Consider the following 20,272-nt stretch of genomic DNA (forward strand, 5'->3'; position numbering starts at 1 on the left):
ACACATACTACCCAAAGTGATTCAATGTAATTCCTATAAAAATCCCAATGACATTTTTCACAGAACTAAAAAAAAAAAAAAAAAAAAAAAAAAAAAAAAAAAACTACTGAAATTTGAAAGGAATCTCTCAAAGACCCCAAGCAGTCTAAGCAATCTTAAGCAAAAAGAACAAAGCAGCAGGCTTTTATTTGACTTTAAAACATATTACAAAGCTATGGTAATTATAACAGCATGGTATAGATATAAAAACAGATCCATACACCAACAGGATAGAATAGAGACCCTAGAAGTAAACTCATGCCTCTACAGTCAACTGATCTTTGACAAAGACCATGCACTGTAAATAGAATGGTCATTCTAATAAATGTACTGGGAAAATTGGATATCTACATAACAAAGTATGAAGAGAGACCCCATCTTTCACCATTTACACAATCATCTCAAAATGGATTAGACCAAATGCTAGTTCCGAAACTTTGAAATTATCAAAGCATAAATAAAACACTTTAGGATATGGGAATGGACAAGGATTTTCTGGATCAGACCCCAAAAGCATAGAAAATAAGAAATAGAAAAATGGGATTTCACCAAATGAGAGAGCTTTTGCACAGCAAAAGAAGCAGTCAACAGAGTGAACAGACAACCTACAGAAAGGCTGAAAATATCTGTAATCCATACATCTGCCAAGGAGTCAGTAGCCAGAATATATAAAGAACTCCAACAATGAGCAAAAATATCCTACTTTAAAAATGAGCAATAGACATTTAAACAGACATTTGTCAGGGGAAGATACAGAAATATCAACAGATACATGAAAAAATCCTCAACATCACTGATCATCAGGGAAATGTTAATTAAAATCACAATGAGAGATCACCTCAATCAACTAAGATTGACTATTATCAAAAAGACAAGACATAAATATTGGGGACGATGTAGAGAAAAAGCAGCAATCGCACACAGTTTGTAGGAATGGAAATTAGCTCTAGCATTGTGGAAAATGATATAGTGATTACTCAAAAAACTAAAAGTAGAACTACCATATGATCCCGCAATCCCACTTCTGGATATATATCCAAGGGAAATGAAATCAATCTGTTGAAGAGATATCTGTACTCCCATGTCTACTGCAGCATTGTTCACAGTATGCAGGAAATGGACACAACCTGAGTGGCCATGAATTGGTGAATGGATAAACAAAATGTGATACATAAACACAATGGAATATAACTCACACATAAATAATGCTGAGATCTTATCATTTACAATAAAACAGAAGGATCTGAAGGTCATTATATGAAGTGAAATAAGCCAAGAACAGAAAGACAAATATCATATGATCCCACTCATATGGGGAGTCTAAAAAACTGCATGTTCATGATCTCATATTAGTTAAAAATATAATGTGGCTACCAGAGGCTTGGGAAGGAAATGGGGAGGGAGGGATGGGAAAAGGCTGAGTGAAGAGTACTAGGTCACGGCTAGATGGGAATAAGAAGTTCTGGAGTTCTGTTGTATGGTAGGGTAACAGCAAACAATATTAAGTTACTATGTACTTCTCTACGCAAAATTAGAAGATGGGATTTGGGGATATTTTTACTATAAAGAAACATTAAGTGCTAGAAAAGATAAATATATTTACCCTGACTGAACATTACACAATGTATGCATGTAATGAACTATCAGATAGTTTCTTATAAATATGTATAATTTGCATATGTCTGTTATTTTTTTAAATAAAAAATTTTAATATTAACATTTAAATGAGTAGAGAGTAAGGCAGATTGCCCTCTATAATGTAAGCAGGGCTCGTCCAATCAGTAAAAGGCCCAAATAGAACAAAAGGATTCTTCCCTTGAACATGAGGGAATTGTGGCAGCAGACGACCTTCAGACTTGAACTGCACATTGGCTCTTCCTTAGTGTGTCCACACTGCTAGCTCGGCCTGCAGACTCTGGACTTTCCAGCTTCCATAATCACATAAGCTGCCTCCTTACTACCTGCCTGCCTACACACACCTCCTACTGGTTCTGTTTGTCCAGAGGACCCTGACTAGATGGGCACAAAGTACTGGCACCTGCTACAACATGGATGACCCTTGAAACCACACAAAGTGAAGGAAACCAGAGACAAAGGACCACCTACCGTACAATTCCATTTATGTAAAATGTGCAGAATAAGCAACTCTATAGAGACAGAGAATGGATCAGTGGATAGAGGAGGCTGAGGAAGGAGTGAATGAGAAGTAACTGCTGACAAGTATGGAATTTGGGGTTTGTGGGGGAACAGTGGTGTAAGTGCTCTGGTTCAGCTGGTGCTGTTGGTTGCACAACCTTGTCAGTGTTCTAAAAATCACTGAATTACACATTTTAAAGGAGTGAGTTTTATGGCATTTTTCCCAATTGTTTTAAAGGTGTCAGAATAAATACATTACTTTACCAACCTTCTATTAGTGGTGGAATTAAGGATTTAGTAAGAGTAGCAGGTTGAATATTGCCCCTCTTTAAGAGCTGTCCACTCAGAAGCTCCGAATGTGAACTTTATTTATAATAAGGACTTCTGAAGGGGTAATTAAGGTAAAGAGTTCACGATGAGATCTCCTGGACTAGGATGGGCCTGAAATCCAATAACAGGTCCCCACAGAAGTGAGAGAAAAGGAAACACACACCGAGGAAAGTCGTGAGAACACAGAGGCAGGGATGGACTTGTGCAGCTATGAACCGAGGATTGCTGGCAGCCACCAGAAGCTGGGAGATAGGAAGAGAACAAACTCTCTCAGAGCCTGCAGAAGGAAGCAACTCTGGTTTCAGACTTCCGGCCTCTGCAATTGTGGGAGAATATACTTCTGCTTCCTAAAGCCACTGAGCTCATAGCAATTGGGCAACCTTAGGAAACAAATACAGCAGGGCCATTTTCGCTGCTGTTTAAAGTGGTGCTTTCCAAATAGTGGAACTAATACAGGGATAAGCTTCGACCATACACAATGATGGATGTTTGATATTACTAGTCTTTCTTGGACTATAATATCAGATGTTTCAAATAAATAGATATTTTGAATTTGAAATAATACAAATGCATAAAGTTAGCATTTACTGTGCTAGTAAATTCTTTTTATGGTTTCTATCCTTTTTACAAATTCTATGTTTAATTTATAAAGAATTTTCCTTTATTTGTATTTGCTAAAATGAAGAGAAACTCAGATCTCACATCTATTGGTTCATACCCCAAATGCCTGCAATAACAGGGCAGGGCCAACTGAAGCCTTGAGCCAGGAACCCAATCCAGGTCTCCCATAAGAGAGGCAAGGAGCCAACTACCTCCCAAGCTGTGCATCAGCAGGAAGCTGAGTTTGCAAGCAGAATTGTGACTTTAACCCAGGCACTCCAGTATGGGATGCAGGCAGTCCACGCAGCAGCTTAATCACTGTCCCAAACGCCTGTCCCTAATTCTTTTATTAAATTTAAAGATTTTCATAAATATTTATTCTCCACTGGAAGGCATATTAACACCTCATTTAAATGTTTAGGGGCCTGAGTAATTCCTGAGTCAGCCAAACCCAGTTTCTCCTCTTCCTTCCCTAGATCTTCTCTGTAAGAGTAGAGATCTTCTTATGTAAAATAAAACAACAGAGTAAACACTCAAGCCAACTTTATTTACAATCCTGAGTTTCTTCCCTTTTTTTTTTTTCCCAAGCATCCAAGAAGAGTTGAGAATACGCCAGCATCGCTGAGTTTGGCGTATTCTCAAAGCCCTCATCCTCTCCCTCCCCTGCCACCATCTACTACTCTACCTGCTTGAGTCATAGGTCTCCCAGAGCCAAGTGCAGTGGACCATGCTTCAGTCTTTGTCCTCCTGCTGCACCTGGGGGTGTGGATCGTGGGCTCTAAAGACCTCTGCCCTCTGTCTCTGTTTCTTTTCAGTCTCTTCTCTAACAATTTCAGCCTCCTGCTTAAAAATCCTTCCATGGCTCCCTAGGACCTGGAGGATGCATTCAAGCATAGCAGGACACACAAGGCCCAGGTGACAGGGGCTCTTCCCACTGCCCAGATCCTTCTGTCACTCCCAGAAATGACCAAGGTGTCATCAACTAACCAGAACTCGATCCACCTGTCTTCATACATTTAACTGTCACTCGTTTTCATTCTCCACTCCAGTATGAGGTGATTTTGTAACAAATACCATGACAGCACTGGGAAGTAATCTGTGTTTGAGAAGGCTTGGCAAAAGTTGTATCAGAAATATACAAGAGGGGGCCAGCAGTGCAGTGCACAAGGTTAAGCTTCTGCTTGAAACACAAGCATCCAGTATCGGGCGTCAGTTTGTGTCCCAGCTGCTCGATTTCTGATCCAGCTTCCTGCTAATGAGCCTGGGAAGGCAGCAGAGTATGGCCCAAGTGCTTGGACCCCTGCCATGCACATGGGAGACCCAGATGGAGTTCCTGGCTTTGGCTTGGCTGTTGTGGAGTGAACCAATGGATAGAAAATGTTCTCTCTCTCTCCATCTCTTTCTCTATCACTCTGCCTTTCAAATTAATTAATTATTTTTTAAAAGATACGGGAGAGAGAAGAACAAGATAGCAGAATAGGGAATGGTGTACTGCACTAGGCTAGGAATAAGTAGGAAGAAAAAATCGTAGGAAGTACATTCTCAGGGAAGGGTTAGAAAACAGCAGTGGAAATTCCACAGAAGGAAGAGGAATGCCGTGGATCTGTGCGCAAGGTGCGAGTGTGCAGCGGACACTACACACAACTCCAGCAGCCGAGAGCCAGACAAAGCACCAGCTTTGGAGACTGCGGTGAGATCAGACTGCAGCAACCTGGGCGGCCAGAGAGAGTATGTGGCATTAGTCCAGCCTGGAACCCTAAGGAGGAGGAGAGGGTACATGCTAACCCAGTAAAAAGGGGGGGGGGGCACGTTTCTCTTACCCCATCCCTTCCCCCCTCAGCAGTGCCCTGCAACCTGCCGAGAGAGGGCATCCGCCATGTTTGGCATAAGCTGCAGCTGTGGAAGCCCTTGTGTGTGCACAGCAAGTGGCCGAGACAAGATGCCATCTTCTCAGCAGTACTGGTGGCAGCAGCTCCAAAGCAACCAGCAGGGAGAAGGCAGCATCTGGCCAGGGGCTCGTGGAGATTCCAGCAGAGGGAAAAATCTGCGTTGCCCACTGACTTTGAGTCTGGCTGGGAATTTGACAGGGCCTGGGCATGCACAGAGGACTATGAGTTGCCTCCAGCCGCCAACATAAGATGGGCTCCAGGTTAGCAGAGCACCCACTGGTAGTAGCTCTGGAAACATCTGTCTCGCTGTGGGACGGGCAGACTAGATCCTCTGTGCCCTGTACTACAGCAGCCTTGTATGCTGGCTGTGAGGACTCTGACTGCACAAGAGGGCACAGAGTGTAGCTGGGTCTCTGGGCAATCACTGTGCGTGGCTCCACACACTCCAAGCTCCCAGACTGCCTGGGGTGGGTCATTGTAGCAAATTCCATGCTCACAGTAAGGACTACACTGATCCTTAGTGCAGTACATATGCCAGCATAGATGAATATGGCACCCACTGAGGGCTAACCCCAGACACTGATCACCTTGGAAGAGAGGAGGTGAGGCTGTGATCATACCAACAGAGGTGCCATACACCCTCTTCTGTTAACAACAGGAGATCTAAAATACCCAACTTGTATGTCACCCTGGATACTCTCCCCACCTTGGAACACTGACCAGAGCTCCCTGGTCACACCCAGCACACACCTATGAGTATTCACTAAAACTGCAGAAGTCCACTAAGCCACAGAGGTATAGTTTAAAGATAAAAGCTATCAGAGGGGAAAAAAAAAGTAGGTCAACAAATGCCTAAAAATCCACACAGAAATTCAAGAAACAAGAATAAGGAATATAACAAAACTTCAATATTAGAATGGGAAGACGAAGAGATTGCTGAAATGTTTCAGAATTCAAAAGATTAATAATAGGATTATTCAGATGCAATGAAAAGCAAATCTGTGAATTAAAGAAATCCATACATGACATGCATGAAAATTTTTCTCTTGAAATTGAGATTTCAAAGACAAATCAAAAAGAAATATTACAAATGAAGAATTCAACAGATCAAATTAAAAATGCAGTGAAAAGTCTTAACATTAGACTTGGTGAGGCAGAAGAAAAAATATATATGCTAGAAGACAAATATTTCAGACAAAAAAAGAAGAAATTAGAAAAATTAAAAATAATGTTGGAGACTTATGTGATACTATCAAATGCTCAACATATGGATCTTAGAAGATCCTGAATGAGTGGAAAAACAGAATGCATTAGAAGGCCTATTTAGTGAAATAATTACAGAAAACTTTCCCAATGTGGAGAAAGAAAGGGACATCCAAGTATAAGAAGCACATAGAGCTCCCAATAGAAATGACCAGAAAAGATCTTCACCAGACACATTATAGTCAAACTTTCAATAGTAAAACATAAAGAAATATTCTAAAAATGTGCATGAGAGAAATGCCAGATGACTTTCAGAGGATCTCCAATAAGACTTACAGCTGAATTCTCATCAGAAACTACAGGCTATGAGAGAATGGAGAAACATAGTCCAAGTCTTAAGAAAAATAAACTGTCAGGGTTGGCATGGTGGTATTGTGGGTAAAGCCACCACCTGCAGTGCCAGCATCTCTTAGGTGCACCAGTTTGAGTGCTCCTCCAATTTCAATCCAGGTCTGTGCTATGGCCTGGGAAAGCAGCAAAGGATGGCCCAAGTCGTTGGGCCCCTGCACCAACATGGAAGACCTGGAAGAAGCTCCTGGCTCCTAGCTTCAGATTTTCCCAGCTAAAGCCATTGCAAACATTTGGAGAGTGAATCAGTGGATGGAAGAATCTCTCCCTCTCTGTGTCTCTGTCTCTGTCTCTCTCTCTCTCTCTCTCTCTGTCTCTCTCTCTCTGCCTCTTGGTAACCCTGCCTTTCAAATAAATAAACAAATCTTTGGGGCCAGCACTGTGGTGTAGCAGGTAAAACTGCCACCTACAGTGCCAGCATCCCATATGGGCGCTGGTTTGTGTCCCAGCTGCTCCTCTTCTGATTCAGCTCCCTGCTATGGCCTGAGAAAGTAGCAGAAGATGACCCAAGTCCTTAGGCCCCTGAATCCAAGTGGAAGACTGGGAAGAAGTTCCTGGCTCCTGGCTTCAGATCGGCACAGCTCTGGTTGTTGCAGCCAATTGGGGAGTGAACCAGCAGATGGAAGACTTCTCTCTCTGTCTCTCTGCTTCTCCTTCTCCCTCTGTGTAACTCTTGCAAATAAAATAAATAAATCTTAAAAAAATAAATAAATCTTTAAAAGAAAAAAAAATCAACCCAGAACACTGTACCCTGCAAAGCTCTCATTTATGAATGAAGGCAAAATAAATACCTTCCATAACAAACAGAAATTGAAAGAATTTGTCACCATTCACCCAGCCTTACAAAACATACTTAAGGATGTGCTACACACAAAAACACATAAAGATAGACATCATTATGAAAAAATGTGAAGGCAGAAAATCTCTCAGCAAAGTACAAAGGAAATCCAAAGTTAACAATAGGAATATTTATGGAAAAATGGTAGGGCCAATTCATTATTTATCAATAGTCACCTTGAATGTAAATGGCCTAAACTCTCTAGTCAAAACTGGCCAAATGGATTAAAAAACAATACCCATCTAGTGGCTGCCTACAAGAAACACACCTCACCAACAAAGACACGTGAAGACTGAAAGTGAAAGGATGGAAAAAGTCCACGCTAATGCAAAGCAAAAAAGGACAAGTGTAGCCATCCTAACATCAGACAAAATAGACTTTAACATAAAAACTTTTAAAAGGCACTATGTAATGATTAAGGGAAGGTTAATTAAACAAGAATATGTGACTATAAGAAATGAATATGCTCCCAACTACAGGACACTTGGCTATTTAAAAGAAATGTTAATGGATCTAAAGGGAGACATAGACTCCAATATAATAGTAATGGGGAACCTCAACACCACACTTTCATCAATGGACATATCAACTAGACAGAAAACCAACAAAAAAAAACATACCTAATAGACACTGTAGACCAAATGGACCTAACTGATATCTACATAACTTTTCATCCCACAGTTGCAGAATAAACATTCTTCTCATTGGCACATGGAACTTTCTCTCTAGGATAGACCATATGCTACGTCATAAAGCAAGTCTCAGCAAATTCAAAAAAAATGAAACCATACCATCATCTTCTCCTGCAACAATGAAATGAAGCTGGAAATCAACAAACAAGCCAAGAATCTCTAGAACATAGGCAAACACATGAAGACTGAACAACACGCTCCTGAATGAACAGTGAGTCATAGAAGAAATCTGAAGAGAAATCAAAAAATTGCTGGAAATGGATGAATAAGACAATATGACATATCAAAACTTATGTGATACAGCAAAAACAGTGTTAAGAGGAAAGTTTATAGCAATTAGCACCTACATCAAGAAATTGGAAAGGCACCAAATAAACGAGCTATCAATGCATCTCAAGGACCTAGAAAAACAAAAACAAAACAAACCTAAAATTAGCAGGAGGAAAGAAATAATTAAAATTAATATAGTCCCTGGAAGTATTAGCCAGAACTATTAGCCAGCAAGAAAAAGAAATCAGGGGTTGGCACTGTGGTGTAGTGGTAGAGCCTGCAGTGCTGGCATCCCATTTGGGTACCGGATTGAGTTCTGTCTGCTCCACTTCCAATCTGGCTGCTACAGCCTGGAAAAGCAGTAGAAGATGGTCCAAGAACTTGGGTTTCTGCAACCAAGAGGGAGACCCAGAAGAAGCTCCAGGCTCCTGGCTTCGGAATGACCCAGCTCTAGCTGTTGCAGACATTTGGGGAATGAATCCACAGATGAAAGATGATCTCTCTCTCTGCCTCTGCCTCTCTGTTACTCTGCTTTTCAAATAAACAAATAAATCTTTTTTAAAAAATTCAAAGGGATACAAATTGGGCAGGAGGAAATCAAACTATCCCTATTTGTAGATGACATGATTCTATATATACAGGATCAAAAAGACTCTACTGAGGGACTTTTGGAACTCACAAAGGAGTTTGGTAAAGTGGCAGGATATACAATTAACACACAAAAATCAATAGCCTTTGTATATACAGACAACACCATGGCTGAGAAAGAACATCTAAGATCAATCCCATTCACAACTGCTACAAAAATTAAACACCTTGGAATACATTTAACCAAGGATGTCAAATATCTCTATGATGAAAATTACAAAAACAATTTAAAAAGAAATAGAAAAAGACACAAAAAAATGGAAAAATTCTCCATGCTCATGGATTGGAAGTACTGGTGTCATCAAAATGCCCATAATACAAAAATCAATTTGCAAATTTAATACAATCCCTATCAAAATACCAATGACATTCTTCTCAGATCTAGAAAAAAATGATGCTAAAATTCATCTGGACCTGGAATAGCTAAAGCAATCACATATAATAAAAAACAAAACATATAATAAAAAACAAAGGCAGAAGCATCACAATACCAGATTTCAAGACATACTACAGGGCAGTTATAATCAAAACAGCCTGGTACTGGCACAAAAACTGATGGATAGACCAATGGAACGAACAGAAACTCCAGAAACCAACCCAAGCATTTATAACCAATTTATCTTCGACAAAGGATCTAAAATCCCTGGAGCTAGGCCAGTCTCTTCAACAAATGGTGCTGGGAAAACTGTATCTCCACTTGCAGAAGTACAAAACAAGACTCCTACTTTACACCTTACACAAAAATCCACTCAAAATGCATCAAAGACCTAAATCTATAATCCGATACCACCAAATTACTAGAGTACATTGGGGAAACTCTGAAAGATATTGGCGTAGGCAAAGACTTCTTAGAAAAGACCCTGAAAGTACAGGCAATCAAAGCCAAAACTGACAAATGGAATTACATCAAGCTGAGAAGCTCCTGTATTGTAAAAGAAGCACTCAGCTAAATGAATAGGCAACCAACAGAATGGGAGAAAATATTTGCGGACTATGAAACTGATAAAGGGTTAACATCCAGAATCTATAAACAGCTCAAGAAATTCAACAACAACAAAATAATTTAGTTAAGAGATGGGCAAAGGACTTGAATGGGCATTTTTCAAGAGAGGAAATGCAAATGGCCAACAGACACTTGAAAAAATGCTCAGGATCATTAGAAATCAGGGAAATGCAAATCAAAACCACAATGAGCTTTCACCTCACCCCAGTAAGAATGGCTCTCACTCAGAAATCAAAAAACAAAAAATGCTGGTGAGAATGTGGGATAAAAGTACCCTAATCCACTGTTGCTGGGAATGTAAACTGTGGAAGACAGCATGGAGATACCTAGAAATCTGAATATAGACCTGTCATATAATCCATCCATCCCACTCCTAGGAATTTACTCTAAGCAAAAGAAACCAGCATATGAAAGAGTTATCTGTACCCCCATGTTCATTGCAGCTCAATTCATAATAGCTACAATATGGAATCAACCCAGATGGCCATCAACGGATGACTGGATAAAGAAATTATAGTGTTATACCCTATGGAGTACTATGCAGCTGAAAAAATGAAATCCTGTATTTTGCAACAAAATGGATGCAACTAGAAACCATTATACTTAGTGAAATAAGCAAGTCTCAAAAAGTCAGATATCATGTTTTCCCTGATTTGGGGTAACTAATAGAGTACTTAAAATATAATGTACTGGGGGCCGGCACCGCGGCTCACTAGGCTAATCCTCTGCCTGCGGCACTGGTACCCTAGGTTCTAGTCCCGGTTGCTCCTCTTCCAGTCCAGCTCTCTGCTGTGGCCTGGGAGTGCAGTGGAGGATGGCCCAAGTCCTTGGGCCCTGCACCCACATGGGAGACCAGGAGGAAGCACCTGGCTCCTGGCTTTGGATTGGCACAGCGCACTGGCCATAGCGGCCACTTTGGGGGTGAACCAACGGAAGGAAGACCTTTCTCTTTGTCTCTCTTTCTCTCTCAATGTCTAACTCTGCCTGTCAAAAAATATGTACATATATAATGCATTTGAATGAAATGGACATTTTGAGATTTGATGATTGTTTACAGCCTTTGTCTCTTCTGTTGAAGAACAGTGCTATTTCTTTCATACTATTTGTTGAACTCTTTATTTAGTGTAGGTTTAACCTTATGGGTATAAAGCAAACTGAAAATAGATCTTTGTAAAAATTAAGAGTGAGGGAGCTGGCGCTGAGGCTCACTTGGTTAATCCTCTGCCTGCGGCGCTGGCATCCCATATGGGTGCCGGGTTCTAGCCCCGGTTGTTCCTCTTCCAGTCCAGCTCTCTGCTGTGACCCGGGAAGGCAGTGGAAGATGGCCCAAGTGCTTGGGCCCTGCACCTTCATGGGAGACCAGGAGGAAGCACCTGGCTCTGGCTTCGGATCAGCGCCAGCGCACTGGCAGTAGCGGCCATTTGGGTGGTGAACCAGTGAAGGAAGACCTTTCTCTCTGTCTCTCTCTCTCATTGTCTAACTCTGCCTGTGAAATAAAAATAAGTAAATAAATAATAATAAAAAATTAAGAGAATGGGAAAGGGAGGAGGAAGAAGTGTGGGTGGGAGGGAAGGTAGGATGGGAAGTATCGCTATGTTCTTAAATGTCTGTGTATGAAATACATGAAACTTGTATACCTTAAATAAAATTTTAAAAATATAAGAAAAAAAGAAATACTATTAATAAAAAGATACAGGAGAGGATTTCATTTTTTCCTTCTATGTCCATGAAAGCCAAGCCAGTATAGCTCCTGACTGGCCCTATCCTGTCTCCACACAACCCCTCTGTAGGAGTAAGAGGGATTCTTCAAGTATTAGATCAGGCCTGTGACTTCACTTTATTCTGGAGCCCAGCATTTTGCTTCATTTTCAAAGCTCTACATCACACATTGGAGATATCCTTTCTTGTTCCACGACATTCCCCAACTACTAGCTCTTGCCACTGGTTTCCTTTTTTGGTTTCTTTGAAAGTATGCAGAGGCCCTTTATTCTTTCTAACTAGCAATGCTGCCATAGCCCCAAGTTCCAGGAAGGCAGAGGAGGACAAGGGTCTGCAGGCTGGAGAAGAACACAGCACATCCTACAGTCAGAAGCAATGTCAGGCAGGGTCCTGGCCAGATTAGCCACGAGATATATGGCCGGGTTCTTTGGAAACCAACTCCCCAGTGCCCTCACTCCAAATTGTTAGGGTAGTTGGTACTTGTAACTTTCTTGGGTTCAAAATTTGTTTTCTAGAAAAATCAAATAAATTATGAAATTCCTATCAAACAACATAACACACCCATACTTTAATCAGAGTTATCTTCTCTTTTCCTTAATAAGGTTCTAGAGTTTTCTCCATAAAAAGAATGAAATAAAGTAAAATTTTGCTGTTCTTCATATATTGTTCAATCTTTTGGGGACTCTTCTCTCTCTTGCTTCTTCCTGAGATGGTGTCTGGGTGAAGAAAAAGCTTTGTGGTGTCAGGAGAGGTGACTCTGGCCCACAGGCTGTCCTCAAATCACTTCTGCATCTACTGCTTGGGGAAACTTGTAAGGGTTCCCTCATCAGCGCCAAGGCCCCTGTCTCTGACCTTTGCTCATTCAAGGCTTGGCTGTGACTGCCATTGGATCACAGCATAGGAGATCACCCCACAGCCTCTGACTGAGGAAGGTGGAGAGGGGGTCACTGTCCCTCCTCTGAAGGCACCACCCCCATCTGGCCCATAATCAGCTGCCCAGCACATATCTTCAATATCATCCTCATCCCCCACCAGCATGAATGGGGCTCAAGCTCTAGGGAATCAGGTGAAATCTAGGCCCCCTGCCTTCGTACCTCTAGCCAGGGTGGGAACAGCTGACACTGACTTCAGGGCTTCTACCTCCACCCTACTACACCCCCTAGAGGTTGGTCTCGAGGCAAGAGGGGGCGTTAGAGAAACACTGCTGAAATCTTCCCCCACTCAAGGCACCCCATCAGGCGCTTTCCCTTGCTTATCCCTCCCCCTGTATGCACATATGTTGTGTGTTCCCCCAGGACCATGTTTGCACTCTTCTTCTCTAGGGAAATTTGCCTCCACATCATGGCCTAGTCCTGATGACAGAAGGGCTCGTGTGGGAGGAAGGGAGCTAATTAGTCAAAAGGGAAAATGCAGTGGGAAATGTTTTCTACAATATTGTATTCTGTCCACATGTTCAGTGGCTGGCTTAATTCCAGAGTCTCTTTCCTAACTGGTTTCCAAATTCAGAAACATTCCAAGAAGACAGTTTAAGAGTACTGGTCTGTGTGGAGCCAGGATTTTATTTTTTTGTCTGATGTATCTGTGCTGTGCACATCTGCTAGTGATGACGTGTACATATGGAGTCACACATTATTGCTAGTGGTACATGTATGACATTTAAATATTTTGATAAAATTCTTGTCATTTTAATTTCTTTCTTCTCTGTATTTCTTCTCTGTATTCATCAGAACACAAATTTATATGGCATAAATCCTCGTATAACCTCTAATCCCACAGTCACCTATTAGGGTACTTTCAAAAGTCTGTAGGAAATGGAATTAAAAGATAATATTGGAGCAGGTATTGTGGTACAGCAAATTAGGCCCCTGCTTAAGACACCTGCATCCCATGCCAAAGTCCCTGGGATTAGAGTTCTACCTCTGCTTCCAATCCAACCTCCTGTTAATGCACTCTCTGGGAGACAGCAGGTGATGCACTTCGATCCCTGCCACCCATGTGGGAGAAATAGGTAGGTAGATAGATCAATAGATAGATTGATAGATCAATAGATCGATGATAGATAGATCATTCTTTTTCTGCCTTTCAAATCAAACAGTAAATAAAAGCTTTCAAAAATATAATATGGGGTAGGCATTTGGCATGGTGGTTAAGTCATGGCTTGGGCAACTACCTCCCATATCAGCGGGTTTAGTTCAAATCTTGGCTCCATTTATTATTCCAACTTCCTGCTAATGCACACCCTGGGAGGTAGCAAGTGATGGGTCAAGTACTTGGGTCCCTGACACTCATGTGGGAGACCCAGACTGAGTTCCCAGCTCCTGGTTTAGTAAAGCCAAAGCAAGCCCAGCTATTGAAGGCCTTTTAGGAGCAAAGCAGCATATAAAAAATCTCTCTCTCTCTCTCTCTCTCTCTCTGCCTTTCAGATAAAATGAAAATAAATACAAGAGTTTTTTTTTTTAAAGGCAGTGTACATTTTTCATGAACTCTTTGAAGATTCCTGGTATACTATTTTCAAAAACATCTATGTGTTAATTTTTACTAATTTAAAAAGCAGAGTGACAAAGACAGAGATCTTCTGTTCGCTGATTCACTTCCCAAATGTTCACTACAGCCAGGGCTAAGCCAGGCTGAAGTCAGGGGCCAGGCACTCCATCCAGGTCTCCCACATGGATGGCAAGGAACTCAAGTACTTGGGTCGTCATCTTCTGTCTTCCTGACACATTAGCAGAAACTGGATCTGAGGCGGAGGCAGGACTTGATCCCAGGCACTCCGGTATAACAGGCATCCCAAGTAGTGGCTTGATCCACTGCGCCACAATGTGTGCCCCTCCTGGTACATTTTCAAGACATATTTTTCTTTTCTGTACTTAACACTAACATTTTTTATTTATTAATCACTTATGTGCATTGACATATTCCACAAGAATTTTATACACACTGAATGTAATCATGTACATGTAATAATTGTACACAGTATTTATGGGGTGTGATATTATGGAGTGGGATATTTCAATACAAGTAAACAGCATGCACTGAACAAATCAGGTAATTAACATTTCTATCTTCCTCCCTTTTATGTTTAGAGACTTCCAGCCCCTCTCTTGTAGCACTTCCTAAAACACACGATTAGAGTCACTCCTCCATAACCTTTTATTTGTCTATTATTTCAATACAATTCAAGTTACTTTTAAATTTTAATTGACATGTAACACTTGCACATTTTAAGAGGTATAGTGCAATATTCTAACACATGCATACAGTGTGGCTCAAAACAACCAAAGTGCTAATTGCCTGTTTTTATCAAATGACTGACTTTTCACACAGCAGCAGTAGCTTCATTAAACATATTAAAGAGATCCTAAATGGATAAAATATGCTGATTTTTATACTTTCTGCATTTTTCTACACCTCTAGAAAATCAGAAAAAGCTTATTTTCTTTATTTTTTTCCATATTTTCTTTCTGAACCCATTACAAAGCCACCACTCATTTGCATATATTTTTAAAATTTTTAAAGATTTATTTATTTTGAAAGTGTTAGAGAGAGAGAGAGAGAATCAATCGATCAATCTTCCATCCACTGGTTCACTCCCCAAATAGCTGCAAAGCTGCAATGCCCAGGTCTGGGCCAGATGAAAGCCAGAAGCCAGGAGCCTCCTCCAGGTCTCCCATGTGGGTGGCAGGGGCCCAAGAACCTGGGCCACCTTCTACTGTTTTTCCCAGGCCATTGGCAGGGAGCTGGATCAGAAGTGGAGCAGCCAGGACATGAACTGGTGCCCATCTGGGATGCCAGCATTGCAAGTGGCAGTTTTATCCACTATGGCACGACACCAGCTCTTAAATTCTTTTTAAATTTATTTATTAAAGAGACAGAGACAGTAAGAGAGAGAATGCCTATATCCTAATTCCACAATACACAGGGAGCAGAGAATTCTATCCAGGAGTCCCACGTAGGTGGCAGGAACCCAACCACTTGAGCTATCACTGCTGCCTCCCTAGGTTTGCGTCAGTAGGAAGCAGGAGCAGGAGCCAGGAATCCAATAGCAGGTCTTCAGATGTGGGACATGTATATAGAATGCAGGCATCTTAACCAAAAGGCCAAATGCCCACCCCCTCATTTGCATATATCTTGACTGCAACTAGCGAAAAAGTAATAAGGAATAGAAGCTGTGCACTTGCCTTAAGCTCATTGGTATCAGCCAGCTTGGCTTTGAGCTCCGTGTTAGAGTCTCGACACATGCTCAGATCCTTCTGCAGCCTCTCCACTTTCTTCTCCAGCTTCCTGATGGTGAGATGGGCCTCGTCCCTCTCCACCACCAAGGCCGTGCGCACCTGCTTCTCCTCCTCCAGCTGGGCTATTTTCTGCCGGAGAAGGTTCATGTGTAGTTCTTTACTCTCCAGTCTTTCTTTCTGAGTCTTTAGCTGGTTTGATACAAATAGGGTTTTTTTTTTTTTCAGTAATTGAACATCAGTAAACATAAATGAATTATGTTGATTTTTATCTATGCTTCAATAGGACTAATTTGTAAACCCTCAAAAAAGGTCACTGGGTTCCTTTTTTGATTGCATATTTTATTAATATTTTTTCCAAGAATTAATTTTGCAGTTGCAAAGTAGGGGACAAAAGAACCACAGAAGATGTGCAAAAGAGTCGGCATTCAACATGTGATTCTCTGTAACATTATGTGCATAATAAAATACAAAATTACTTTTAAGGCTACTAAAATGGGCTTCTCAGAGCAGAATATAATGACAGAGAGACAAAATGCTCTCCAACTCTCAATGACTATGATATCTGCGCTGGTGTTTTCTGAAACAAGATAGGGTGCAAGTTAGTACTGGCTAATTTCAATCCCTTAGAACTGAGCAGAGTGGCACCCAACATGAAAGTTGCTATGTTTCTCAAGTAGGATATACCAAAGAAATCTTTACGAAAGTTTTGTTTATATGTTTAAAATCTTAGAAATAAAACAGATTTCAAGGATGTTTTAGTTCACTGGTTCCCTTGTTATATGTCTGCCCTATAAGATTCACAAACCAAGCAAAAAACAAAGTCCTCAAAAATCACTTACCATTGACAATCAAGTGAGGGAAAGCAGAATGACTTTCAGAAAACAGCCATGGATTCTACGAGGGAAGAAGTCCTCCTGGGTCCCCCATGCCACAGTGAGTAAATGTATATTAAATACAGAAACCCCTGCCACCCCCAAGGGAGACTGGAATGGAGTTCCCTCCTCCCTGCATACTGTAGAAATGTTGGGAAGCTGGGGTGGACATGCGGCACAGAGGCACCCACATCCCACATTCCACCTCAGAGGACCTGGTTCAGCTCCTCTGAGCTAATCCAGATTCCTGCTAATGCCTGCCCCGAGAAGTAGCAGGTGATGGCTCAAATACTTAAGTCCCTGCAAGCCACATGGGAGACGTTAACTGAGTTCTAGCCTCCTGGCTTGCATTTGAGGAATGAAGCAACAGAAGATTCTCTCTCTCTGAGAGAGAGAGAGAGAGGGGGGGAGAGAGAGAGAGAGAGTCTATCCATCAAATAAAATGAAAATAAATAAAATAATTTCTAAAATACCAAAGAAATATTTGGAAACAGAATCATGTAGAATCATTGAAAGTGTGAGCTGAAGATCATCACATTTTCCCTAAGTATCTACCTGTATCTGTCACATATTAGAAGGTGGAAGGGGCTAACTGAAATGCTGCTTTGAGTATCTTGACTCATGGCAAGAGCTGTATTCAAGTCCAGATCAATTTGAGCCTCTTTTAGCATTTTTCTAACCAACCTCCCTTTCCTGTTCATGTCAAACTCCACTCATTTGTAAACTTATATGGGTAATTTTAATAACTATATAATTATTTTTTAAAAACATTTTATTTATTTATTTGCAAGGTAGAATTACAAAGAGGCAGAAGCAGAGAGAGAAAGATCTTCCATCCGCTGGTTCACTCCCCAAATGGCCGCAACAGCCAAAGCTGGGCTGATCCGAAGCCAGAATCCAGGAGCTTCTTCTGGGTCTCTCATGCAGGTACAGGGGCCCAAGAGCTCGGGCCACCTTCCACTGCTTTCACAGGCCATAACAGAGAGCTGGATTAGAAGTGGAGAAGGGGCTGACACTGTGGAGTAGTGGATAAAGCTGCCCCCTGCAGTGCCAGCCTCCCATTCATGCCCTGGCTATTCTTCTTCTATTCCAGCTCTCTTCTATGACCTTGGGAAGCAGTGAAAGATGGCCTAAGTGCTTGGGCCCCTGCACCCACGTGTGAGACCCAGAGGAAGCTCCTGGGCCCTGGTTTCAGATTGGCCCAGCTCTGGCCATTGAGGCCATTTGGGGAGTGAACCAGCAGATGGAAGACCTATCTCTCTCTCTTTCTCTCCCCCCCCCCATAACTGCCTTTCAACTTTCAAATAAATTAATAAACCTTAAAAAAAAAAGAGTGGGGCAGCTGGGATGCAAACTGGCACCCATGTGGGATGCTGGCACTGTAGGTGGCAGCTTTACCTACTATGTCACAGGACCAGCCCCAATAATTATATAATTCTTAAGAAGGAATTGGGACCAGCACTGTGGCGTAGTGGGTAAAGCTGCCAGCTGCAGTGCCAGCATCCCATATGGGTGCCGGTTCAAGACCCGCTGCTCCACTTCTGATCCAGCTCTCTGCTATGGTAGAAAGCAGTAGAAGATGGCCCAAGTGCTTGGGCCCCTGCACCCACGTGGGAAGAAGCTCCTGGCTCCTGGCTTCAGATCGGCGCAGCTACGGCCATTGCAGCCAACTGGGGAGTGAACCAACATATGGAAGATCTCTCTCTCTCTCTCTCTCTCTCTCTGCCTCTCCTTCTCTCTGTGCAACTCTGACTTTCAAATAAATAAATAAACCTTTAAAAAAAGAAAAAAAGGAAGCTCTCTCTTTAAAAAAAAAAAGCAATCATATTGGATATTGAGAAAGAAAATCAATTATCTGAGGTAACTCTGGAAAGAATTGTATCTTACTTTAAAATTTCTGACAAAGAGAGTTATCTGCTTGCTTCTATAAATCATTTCAAAATATATAGTAAATGGAGAAGAGGCCAGATGTGACTTGAGCCAGGAGTTCAACAATGTTGTTTATTATAAGTTAATAATACCTTGAGATTGGCATCATTCTCAACTTAAATATAAGGAAACAGAGACAGAAAAGTAGAGAATTTGTCCAAGGTCACACAGCTTGGTGGAGTGACACTGGGAACCCAGATGTGATTCGCAATGCAGCCTCTATATTAGAATTATGCCACAGAATTTTCTCCTAAAAATTTATTATAAGAGTACATCTGTGTTTTCCTATTTCTTTCCTCCATACCAATAATTACACAACTAATAATTATACTTTATCCCTTTCACCCATTCACTCATTTACTTAATCTAAACTATTTCTAGCTTTTCCTCTGAGTAAATGAAGAGGGATCCATCTTCCATTTTCTAGGTCAGTAGAGTTCATAAATGCAAGCATTGCTGCACATTCCTCTGGTTCTCCTCTTTCCCAAAGGAGTAGAAACTGAATTTCTGAAGCTACACAAATGGCTACCCAGAGTTAAGAATACATTGTCAAGCCTGCCTTACGGTGACATTTGACCTTCAGAACATTCAGGCTAAGGGTATAAACCAAAGTTCACATAGCAAATTCTGGGCACCTTCTTCAAAAGACAGCTTTGTATGTTCTTTTGCATTCTCTTATTCCTCCCTTTCTTCTCCAACATTATGGCCAGAACCAGATATAATGGTTCTAGACATGATTTTGAACCAAGACAATAAGGACCATCCTATGGATGGGATATTAGTTAGTTGAAATGAGCTTGACTCCTTAAAAAAAAGTATACAGCAAGGCTAAGCTGCCTGTTTCCAGAAATGCATTTGAGAAAAGAAAAAAAATCACTTTTATTTGTTTAAGCCACTGTTACTGGAGTCCCAGTTACTCATTTTTGAAGCAAAACCTTGGGTGGCAGACATACTTACCAACTCTTTGGACTTGGAAGCAAGACTCAAATCCTAAATATACATCTTTCTATGTCTCTTAGCCACACTGGTAAATATGGTGGGTGCATGTAACTTGTTTTTCAGTGTTTGGCCTTTCATAAATCCCCTCTCTCAACTCTAGCCAACTTGCAACATCCCTACCTTTCTCTGTAAATTGTGGGCAATTGTCTTGTTCTCGATGACTGCGTTGCTCTCAAGTCGGACCAGCTGCTCTGTGCGAGCTAAAACCACATCCAGACGCATATCAAAGCCGAGTTCAGCAGCCATCTGGTCCAGTTTCATTTTCTCTGAAAGCTCGTCCAGAAATTTAAGATACTAAACCCAGGAACAAAAACAAAATGAGGTACAAAAGTAACGTAAATGAACAATCTCAAGAATCCTTTTCTTGCCCCCAAGCTGACAGACAGTTCTCTTCAAACACAGCACAGAACCCGGATCATGACCTCAGTACTTGGCTATGAATTCCTGAACCAACCTGCCAATTCC

The 20,272-nt window shown here is 41.4% G+C and overlaps 1 protein-coding gene across 5 annotated transcripts in view; it reads right to left on the bottom strand.

Moving 5' to 3' along the window:
- The window catches only part of CCDC170 (coiled-coil domain containing 170), a 161,864-nt gene that overhangs the window by 23,966 nt on the left and 117,626 nt on the right, over positions 1-20,272 (bottom strand). For 4 of the 5 annotated variants that reach the window (XM_070073404.1, XM_070073407.1, XM_070073405.1 and 1 more), the window contains 2 exons: positions 19,928-20,101; positions 15,954-16,196 (listed from right to left, as the gene is read on the bottom strand). In XM_070073404.1, the coding sequence (XP_069929505.1) occupies positions 15,954-16,196; positions 19,928-20,101 (417 nt within the window). The remainder of the gene's footprint in view (positions 1-15,953; positions 16,197-19,927; positions 20,102-20,272) is intronic. The other variant, XM_070073406.1, reaches the window with a different exon arrangement.

This window comes from Oryctolagus cuniculus, chromosome 5 (genome assembly GCF_964237555.1).
Source record: "Oryctolagus cuniculus chromosome 5, mOryCun1.1, whole genome shotgun sequence".
Classification (NCBI taxonomy): domain Eukaryota; kingdom Metazoa; phylum Chordata; class Mammalia; order Lagomorpha; family Leporidae; genus Oryctolagus; species Oryctolagus cuniculus.